The sequence below is a fragment of the Dermacentor variabilis genome, chromosome 6 (assembly GCF_050947875.1).
Source record: "Dermacentor variabilis isolate Ectoservices chromosome 6, ASM5094787v1, whole genome shotgun sequence".
NCBI lineage: Eukaryota > Metazoa > Arthropoda > Arachnida > Ixodida > Ixodidae > Dermacentor > Dermacentor variabilis.
The window spans coordinates 64,860,539-64,870,585 of record NC_134573.1 but is presented as its reverse complement, the minus strand read 5'-3'; the positions used below and the strand labels follow the sequence as shown (position 1 = coordinate 64,870,585).

Genomic DNA, 10,047 nt, shown 5'->3' with positions numbered 1-10,047 from the left:
AGCTCGTGTGTGCAATCTTATATTTGCAAACACACCACAAAACTTCCCAAGAAATTCAATATTTTTAATCTATTTTGCTGCTGTTGGCTGTCAATCATGCTGAAGATGCAAGAAATTTGTTTTCAGTGGACAGACATTTGTGCCAGAAGGGATTAAATTATATGTGCAGTACAATCCACTTTTAAAGAACACTCAGTTAGTATTTGGCCACTGATTACAGCTTGAATTATGTCGTGAAGACTATTCTTTAATGCATAGATGCCAGCATATTGTGACCTATGGGCCCTTCTTTTTTACTCTCAATAAAGTAGAAGTGTTTCAGTTAAATTTGCTTTATTACCAGTTCGGTGTTCCCTTTAAAAACGGACCGTACTGTACACTGTTAAGTAGTTTTCACAAAGTAATACATGTACCATTTTTCAAAAGCATGGCGATGTTGCCTAACTAGGAGGGAACGCATTCAAAAGGCAGAAAATAGCATCAAAGTTGATACTCCCGTGTTTTACTGCAGCTCTTGAGACTATAGATATCTTATGGTTCTTCGAATATCTGCAAGCTCACTCATGGCATGGAGAACAACGTCCCTGTATTCAGCGAGCTTTCAATGAGCCTGGTGGTTCACGGTTACCGTAGTACCCGAATTCACCTGTCCACTTGTCGTTGCAGGGCAAAATAAAAAATGTAATGGTTAAGAGCTGTGCAGCTAATGGCACGCAGCATGACTCTCCATACCTGCCCGTGTTATGCCTACAGTGTGCGTGTTTATGCCTAAAACTTTAGTATTACTAGTGTAGACTCTAGCTTGTTCCTTTTAACCAAAACCAGAAGAGCACAAAGAAAAAATTACTTTAGAAATGGACACATCCTTCAGTAGTGACAGCTAAGCCAGACATGCCACACTTGTAATTTTAGAACTACAGAAGCGTTGAAATGCAGATGTAGAAAAAGTGATTAAGAGCAGCTGAGTAAGGTACGTTGCTATATCAATGTTTTGACAAAAGGACTTCTCAATGACTACATGATGACGCATTGGCTCAAGAAACGTCTGTTGTTTGACCACTTTGTATTTCTAGAGTTATTCGTTTATGGTGACATTCAGGTGATGACATGGCATATAAAGCTACAGCTGCAAGCTCTGATCACGGAGCTTCAATGGTCCTCGTTCCACATTTACAAGCCCACATGAAAACCATCCACTCCATTCTGCCAAGGGCTCACTGCTGCTTCGCAAGCAGCTTTTGGGAAGCTAAGCTAACCAAAACAAGAAAGGCCTTCCACCTCTTTGCTGTGCTCAGTAGTGCACGAAAAACATGTATTTTATGGCATATTTTGGGGAGTGTACAAGAAACTGGTACTAGCCCAGAGGCTCACAGCAACGGGATCTCCTTTGAGTGGGCTTCAGTTGTGCAGTTGCAGTACGTGCCCAAAACCATTCAGTTGTGCAGTTGCAGTACGTGCCCAAAACCATTTCAACAGCCAGTTTTAGTAATTTACTACGAGTCAGTTTCACAAGACTCTTGAGATGCACCACCACCGGTAACATGCTGGCAAAATTAAGAAAAAACCTCTTGAGCAAATTGGTCTTTGTTAATTCTTTCATAGTTTGCTGAAACACCTGGCATTGTTTGCATGTGTCAAAACACCTGTCAAGGCAACAGTTGCATGTGCTCTTGACCATGTCTTAGTTTCCACTAGCAACAGCCCTATACATGCAGTCACTTTCTTCTCCTTCAATTTTGTCAGTCATTAGCAAACCCTTGGATATATGTTGCCACAAACTGATGCCTTGCAATGTTCAAGCATCTTAATTTTCATGAACAGAAGTGTAGCAGTTGAGCCTAAATTTAACGAAGTAGTTGGGTGCAGACTAAGTATTTAAAGGTGGGGTGGCAACTGCTCCTGGAAGGAGCACAATGCTTGCCAGGCTGAAAGAGCAAGGGACAGAGAAGGCACGAGAAGGAAGACGAATTGAAAAAGGAGATAGCGAGTTGAATGGCCTGAAGTGCTCCTGAATGGCACTCTGTGAAGCTCGCATGCAGATCGCACAGGAATGTGCCGTTAAAGGAACACTAATTGAGACACTAAATCAGGTTAGACTAATACATTATCAAAACAGACTACTTCAAACTCCATTTTTGCAGCAAGAGGTTGAGTACTAGAGGAGAAAATAAAGGCCAAACTTCAATCATTTCTAACTGTTGCACCGAATCCTCAGTGCCAGTAGTACATTGGTGTGACATGATGGATGTCAAAGTTCTTCAGTTTGGGTCATTGTAATACTGTGAAAGTTTCCAAAACACATCATTCAGTCGCTGGCTCCTCAGAATGCAATTTAGTCGACCCTTAGCGAATAAAAAATTAATTACGCCCGAGCAGACGGCTTTAAAATTCATGACGTCCTAATTTGGCTGGTGCGGGACTTTCAAGGCAGCGTTGTCACTAATCTCTTATCAAGCGTCTTCTCGTGGTAAGAGTGGCTTTCTTGGTATTATAGAAGGCTAATTTATTGGTGCAACTTTACCTATTCAGCATACCTTTCAAAACAGAAATTGTGGCACAAGCCATCGAAGGCAATCATCAAACTCGGCGAATTCTTTTTGTAACCTGCTGCAGATCACAAAACCTTACGGGCACATCAGTAGACAGGCACAGTGTCCCTTCAAGTCTGATATGGAGATGGACTTTTCAAGTGCCAACCGGTGCCTACACAGTGTAACAAACTATACACACTGCATGCTAAAAAAGAGAAGTACGTTGGCATGGGCTGCTGGTACCAAAGCCTTCTCCTTTTCTGTGCACACATTTGTTACTGAAGTACCACAGAGACATGGTCTGCAATGAAGTTTGATTGCTGGTACTGCCGTAGTTTCCTAGAAAAGTTACTAGAGGGAACTCTGGGGCTAGTCTCTACATGAGCTGCAAGCATGGCTATACAACCAGCATGAGAATGACAAGGAGTACAGTAAAACCTCATGATAACGAAGTTGAAAGGGGAACCAGAATTACATTGTTAATTACTTCATATCTGTTATTGCATTTACTGCACCATGAATTTCTATGGGATTTTCAAGGGGAATTTCACGTACTTTGCTAAATCCATTAGTTCACTATAACGACATTTTGACTATGTATGTCATTCTGGCTTCAAATGGCTTTGCGACTTTGCAAGCTGATAGTTTTCAATAAAATATTGTTATAAATGCAAGAACTCTCAGTGAGCAGGCATGCATGCAGTCTCATTTCCTTCCGAGTTGATAAAAACAATTGCATTTCTTTGAAAGTTGCGCTAATAAAGGCACATAAAGCATAGTAAGCAGAGCTGCCAACCTTGGTATTTGAGAAAGGCTACACTGAAGGCCAAAACATACTAAAAAATGCAAAAATTGGTTGATTGTTCACTGCTTATTAAAGGTTTCCAGGCTTTGTTCCATAGGGGTGTTGACAAAAGTTTGTCGAAATATTTACATAAAAGCTGTTGAAAATTCACTCTGTTCTATCAGGTGATGCTGCCATGCAGGTAAATCATTGTAATCGATGGGTCCGAAAAAATGTACTGTAATATCATGCAGAGACCAATGTGCTCCTCATTTTTGAAATTGATTTGGCTCCAAACTAAGTGCAACCAAAAAATTCTGTAATATTTGTGTCAATATGACAACTGTAAACGAGCCTTAAAAATTGGCATTTTATTATGAAATCTTCAAAGTTGGCAGGTATGATAGTAAATGAAGTCAGAAGAACATTTGAACCCACAAGCACAAAGATCAGACAAATCTATGCACTGTCAGTCCCACACTAGCTGAAATATTAGTGACAGAGTTTTCTTTAGCAATTTTGGTAGGAAATTTTGTGGGTATTGCTTCTTGAGTCTACTATCAGTCTGGTGCTTCACATCCATCACCTTCACAGATTACACTCGCCACCTAGAGACTGGTGTCGCTTCACTGTCGCCACACTGAAATGAAGGCAGCTTTCCTGGTCAACCACACCTTTATTCTTCACATCATGACCTGTAGACAACATATCGCATGACCCAGTTGACCCCACCATCTCGACCCACCCTTTTTTTTTCACCCAGACCGCATTCTTCCATCGTTCTTATGTTGTGTGCCATGACAAGGTCTAGCTTTATTTAAAGCTTTCTCGTCTTCAAGAACAGGCAGTCCTTAGCACGGAGCAACGAATATTGCAACCCTTCAAACTTTAGATGTGGCACAGAATTGTACACATAGTGCATAGGCCATGCACAACGTCCTCAAGTATCCAGTGTATGTCACAGTAAATGTTTGAGCAATATCAGTGGTCAATGCATGCAGTAAGCACTCATCAGAAGTGCCACATGCTTATCTACACAAGCGGGTAATCATGGTAATTCACTGGGGGCAGAACATAGGGACCTGTGTGTGTGTTGGTGTGTAGTGCAGATAGCAGGCCATTCACAAAGTGCGTGCTTCATAACAGATAACATGTGCTGGTGTGTAGTGCAGATAGGAGGCCATTCACAGTGTGCTTGTTTCATAAAAGATAAGATGTGCTCCACAGTCTACTTTTCTGGCTGCGGATTGATGCAACAGCAAGTACCCTTGGCCTCTGTGTGGAATTCTTCCACTGGACACAAGAGGCATATTTCTGGTGCTTCCGACAATGTTGAAACCAGCTCATACTAATGGCTCCTGGTCAAAACATTGAGTGTTTGCTGCATTCACTTCCATGAAAAATTTGCACCAGTCTATACTGCCCTGCAGATTTGTTTCAGGTTCGTATAGCAATTATTCCCGATGTCACACTAGTGAATAGCAAAGTTACAAAAAATGCCTATAAACACACGAGGATATAGCTAGGCGGCACTGTCAACAAAAATTATCCAAAAATTGTCACATTAAGTCTTCATGCACCTGGGAATAATTTGCTTAATAAGTATGTGACTAGCCACAGACACATAAACTGTTACACATGCTTTGGCGCAACAGCTGTCATAACTATCATGTGCTGGACAAAACTTCTGCCATGGTCTTCTCATATTCTTCAGTTCACATTGTTTTCACCGGTGAGTAACCTTGTGTAGGACCATCATGGTCAAGATTACTCACCAAGGCCCAGCTATGTAGCCCAGCTATGTAGTCGTGGCATAAAAATTTGGAGGACGCTTACGTTTTGCCTTTGAGAGTGGATCCCTGGTGGCTTCTCATGCTTCCCAGCAACTGCTGCTTATGTAATCGTAATGTTTACTAGGAAACGCTGGCGGCGAACGCTATGCACGAAGGTGGGCTTTCTGGTATAAACGCAGCCTCTTGCGTGGGCAGCGATGGACGGATGGTTGGCCTAGTCAAACTGTCCATAATAGCCTTTAGCCCATGAACCTCCCCAGAATATTTTCTCTAGGAAATACTCTAGGAAATATAGGAATACTCTGTCGCGTGGAGGCAGCTACAAACGGGCTCGTACCCGAACCTAAACGTACTCAGCAAAATTTATCCCACACAATACAATGACAAATGCCCCTGGTGCCACGAGACACCCACGCTGTATCACATAACGTGGGCATGCCAGAAGATAGACGTGGTACCCGTTATACCAAACCCGAGTGCGGAGCAATGGGAGGGAGTGCTCTCCAGCGATCGCCAGGTCGACCAAGAAGGTCTGATTCGGCGAGCACAACTGGCAGCAGCATCCAGCGGAGCCCTGGACTAAGGGCAACCGACCGTTGTGCTAGAAGATGGACGATTCCATCTGAAGACCGCAGAAGACCAGTGAATCTAGAGCTGATAAAGTTTTTCACTCACTCACACTCTAGGAAATAAAATCATACGATTTGATGGATATTATGAGCATCCCCTTCAGAAAGAGGTGGTGGGTTGCGCTACCAAACTCTTGCTATTGCCTAATATCCTGCCTATGTCAAAAAAGAAAAATACCACTATGAATTCCCATAACCAAAGTTTCTGATCCCCTATTGTGGACTTTGTTTTTCTACGCCTTCGTTGTTTGTCATTTCCCTACTTTTCTTCCACCAATGTTCTAATCGCCTCTTACTAATCTCTATTACGGACATGTTTACTTTCCTCCTGCTCTCGCTGAACCCATGGGCTTCAAGGAGGCCAGTGGTGCCTGAATCGACCGCTGGGCAGATATCTTCACGCTCTAATAAAACATGCTCCATCGTTTCCCTAGCTTTACCGCAGCCTCTTGCATGGGCAGCGACGTGACAAAGGTGAGCACCATCTGGAGGTGTTGCAAGGAACGAGGCACGCCTCTTCGTGGCCTCCAAGGTATTCGTGCGCCAGCATGTGCAAATGGCAGACACTGTGGCCTGTCTGTAAATGGTAGAAATGCTGGAAAAGGAGTTTGAGTTTTTGCGTAACAGAATTATGTTTTCTCGTATATTCAGATTACAATCCAATGCTATCATGTCTGTAGGTTCTGTGTAAGTCATACTTTGCAATTTTTCTAAATATTTTAGCTTAAGTAATTTAATTAGTTCAGTAACTTCCTTGCGCCACATGGAGGGCCTAGGTACGCATGGCTTGAAATTTTTTGTCGAAATGATGTTCGATGCTAGACGCAGGATTTTCTGCGACTCGAGGCCCTATAAAGCTATCGTGTTAAAATGAAATTTATCATATGCCTGTGAACTTCAAATTGAGAGGACAGATCTGGACCTTGACAGTTGATGCCCCCTTCCAGCTCTATTTCAGCTTGCGATCTGCAATGTATTTTTTGACCCTGCTGTCCTCCACCAACTAGGCAACATGTGGGCGTGTCTGTGGGAAAGTCAGCTGGACTTGACAAACACCTTGCCAGAGCGGTTTTCGACGTTTTCGAAACGATCAGTTACGAGTCCGGATTCGCTGCATGGTGGAGAGGTCAGTCAAACTTGACGACCACCTTGCCTACGCTCTTTGCCGAGTGAAGGTACTCCACACCGCGGATGCACCCTTCAACACCCTTCAGCTCCCCACCCTCTGCATTCAATCCCAAGTCAACCCTGGGTACTAGGCTGCCGTCCTGCAGCATCATGTACAGCTTACCAATGTACTCCTGATACAAGTGGGCATAGTCGGAAAGCAAGAAGCCCGCAAGAGTGGTTGAGCGTGCGAGCAGTCGGTAGGGTAGGTTGTGTAGATCAACATCTGGGAATGGTTTATCCCCCTGGAGATAGCCCTTAATGGCGCCTACCACTACGAGGCGGCCTCGCGGCCGCAGCTTCCTGAAGAGCGTGTCGAAAGTCTCGCCGCCCACGGTCTCCCAGACAACGTCGACGCCTTCGGGATACGCCTTGCCCAGCTCGGCACCTAGGTCCTGCGTGCGGTAGTTGATGACCTTCTCGCAGCCCAGGCTGCGCAAGTACTCTTCCTTCTGGTCCGAAGAACAGGTGGCCACCACGCGGCAGCCGGCGGCCCGCGCGTACTGCACGGCCAGGTGACCGAGACCTCCTGCCGCCGCCGTAATCAGCACCGTCTCGCCAGCGCTGATGCGCCCCTGTTGGTCGAGGCCGATCGCGGCCGTCAGACCGCTTACCAGGAGCGGCACTACCTCGGGTATGACCTGTGGTATACGGTACGCATGCTCTGCCCGCACGCATTGGTATTCGGCGAACGCGCCGAACTTCGGGAAATTAGTCGTGGCCACGGCGTTGCCGACCTGCAACAGTCACAAGCAAGGTGGCCGCATTAAAAGATAATTTGAAGAAATTAACAAGCTGGTTACAAATAAGCAATAGGTTCTCCACACTTTTCAAGACTACATGCATCGGCAGCGATCTTCACAGACCGCGAATTCGGCAAAGTTTACATGGCCGGCACCTCTAAAAACGAAACCGAAACCGGACGACTGACGAGCCGTTGTGGCGATAAAAGTTACCTTAAGTCCGTCGACGTCCGGACCGACCGCGACCACCTCGCCGACCGACTCAAAGCCCAGGTCGAACGGGAGGTCCTTGGATGCCCGTTCGTACCGGCCGGCGGTTGCGTTGACGTCCGAAGCATTGACACCGGCGTAGCAGGTCCGCACGAGCACCTCACCCGGCCCGGGCTTCGGCGTGGGCACCGTAACGATGGAGACTGCATCGTGGAACTTCGGCGTCGTCTTGACGCACACTAGTTTGCGATACTCGGCCGGTATCTTGCTCTTGGTAGCCATGGTCGCCCGGGAAGCACTGGCTGCCGGCGCGCAGCGGAGCAACAGCACTGCACGGGTCGAGAACTGAGCTAACATCGTGCCACCGAGCCGTTTATCAACGGATGTAAGTCAAGAGGCCGCGCGCTTCCTGCCGGCGTGTGACACTTCTGATAGCTCAATGGCAGGTAACAAATTGCTACACGGATGCGGCTATCTCCGTGAGGACGAACGACGAGTCCGTTTCAGCGCCTGGGGCTGCTGCGCACGTGCTTTACACGATTATTTGTTTTTCTGTATTGGAACTTGAAATCCCTGGTGGCGATACACAACAACTAAAGTGGTGCCACCAAAAAAAGAAAAAGGAAACACATTGTACATGTCATAAATAAAAAAAGGCAAGGAACACATTTATACAAAATACTGCTACCCGAATGAGCGGCAAAGTATGGCCGAAATATGGCGCCTTCTACTCTATGGCATGCTCGGCATGCTCTATGGTAGCCGCCATAGTGTCACACCATATCTATGGCTTCCGAAATCGGGCGGCGCGCGCCGTGGCGCGCACATTTCGGAGGCTACGTAAAATTCCCTCGTGACTCTTGGATGGCTAAGGGGCCACGTTTAGAAAAAATTGTGCGAGGACGCTGCGAGCGAACTGGGTTGGGATGCAGACGCGTTTCGCGGCATATTCAACGTAATTACGCTGCGGGCTCTGAGGGCGATTGCGCGCATAGTCTCTTATTACGCCGCTTTATTTCAACTGCAGATTTATATTTACACCTTTTTGCTGCGTATACATATTTGAGGCATGGGTTATACAGCATGACGTCTTCAATTTTGCTGTCGTTGTCAAGTGCGTCGTCTGTTAGCGAGCGTGCCCAGTGTTCGTTGCGCGGACGCTCGCGGACGCCCAGTTTTTCACGGAAGAAAGTCTGTGCAGTAAAATTTTTTATAGTTTTACTTGTTTTGGTGCGCCCACGAGTCTTGTCGGCCCGTATCAAGTGCAGTTTTAGCCAGGTGAACTACTATTTTGAACACTGTTTTCTGAAAGTAACACGTAGTTTTTGCCACAGAAGCCGCCTAACTGCAACATGAAGCTACGTAAGAAAATTTTATTATTATCATGTCATTCTACGCTCGCTTCTTGCAGGTGAAATATTGATCAGGGAAATGATCAAAGATAACTATTGGGGGCGAGAACTTACGGAGTCGCCATCTGTTGGAAGCGCCTCCCTTGCCTAGTATGAGGGATCACGCGGCGCGCTCCTCATAGGTTTCGCTTACGGGGCTCAATAAAAACACCACGCGTCAGCCCTCGTGGACATTTATCCGTGCCTTTTTTTCAGCCTTCATGGCGCTCATGGACCATATGTCGTGCCTTTTCTTAATGTGCGTATTACCGCTCCCTTTCCGTTCCAATGAACTTGCCTGTATCTAGAATCAACAATTAAGTTCATAGACAAAACCGTCATAACATTAGCCGCGTAGAGGGCGCGGGCGAGCGTCTCGGTGCGCGTTTTCTGCTACTCACCGAACATCGCAATCCTGCAGCGCCGTAGCAGAAATCTTCCTCGCGTCTCTGCTTTCTGCACACCCGAGTTGTGGCCGATGGCTGCCTGCCAGTTCTAAGTTTCGTGAGCCAAGCTTTACGCAGCTCCTTGTCCTGTGGCTACGTGTGACTAAGGCTGCTGACACCGGGCTCCGTTGCGTACGCCCGGCACCGTGGCACCGAGCAGTAGCCTACCATGCTGCACGCCTCCGAAGGCAGCCACTACCTTTTATAGTACATTCAGATGTTGTTAAGCAGACACCCAAGGCGGTAAAGCCTCACCACTTCATCAGAACCGCAGCACAGGTGGGACTTTAAATTTTCGTTTTCACCTCGCTTCGACGCTTCCGAAGCAGCCGACGCGGCCGCTGTGTCCACGT

General features: G+C 46.4%; 2 protein-coding genes across 3 annotated transcripts in view; one reads left to right on the top strand and one right to left on the bottom strand.

Annotated features, from left to right (window-relative positions):
* Positions 1-4,702, top strand: part of LOC142584813 (solute carrier family 41 member 1-like) — a 62,028-nt gene extending 57,326 nt beyond the window's left edge. Inside the window, exon 12 of the mRNA XM_075695094.1 lies at positions 2,614-4,702. The gene's annotated coding sequence lies outside the window, so the exon portion shown is untranslated. The remainder of the gene's footprint in view (positions 1-2,613) is intronic.
* A 1,086-nt stretch (positions 4,703-5,788) lies between these two features.
* LOC142584815 (prostaglandin reductase 3-like) lies at positions 5,789-9,786 on the bottom strand. 2 transcript variants are annotated; one of them, XM_075695096.1, is made up of 3 exons: positions 9,650-9,786; positions 7,861-8,186; positions 5,789-7,641 (listed from the first exon to the last, which is right to left on the bottom strand). In XM_075695096.1, the coding sequence occupies exons 1-3, from the start codon at positions 9,654-9,656 to the stop codon at positions 6,865-6,867; spliced, it is 1,110 nt and encodes a 369-aa protein (XP_075551211.1). In that variant the 5' UTR covers positions 9,657-9,786; the 3' UTR covers positions 5,789-6,864. The 2 variants fall into 2 exon arrangements, with proteins under 2 accessions (XP_075551211.1, XP_075551210.1); XM_075695095.1 differs by lacking the exon at positions 9,650-9,786 and having other exon boundaries at positions 7,861-8,401.
* Between the last annotated feature and the right edge of the window lie 261 nt (positions 9,787-10,047).

Coding starts and splice junctions, on each gene's coding strand:
- LOC142584815 (XM_075695095.1), bottom strand. CDS start 8,214: ATGTTAGCTCAGTTCTCGACCCGTGCAGTGCTGTTGCTCCGCTGCGCG. Junction 7,642..7,860: donor CGGACGTCGACGGACTTAAG/GTAACTTTTATC, acceptor TGACTGTTGCAG/GTCGGCAACGCCGTGGCCAC.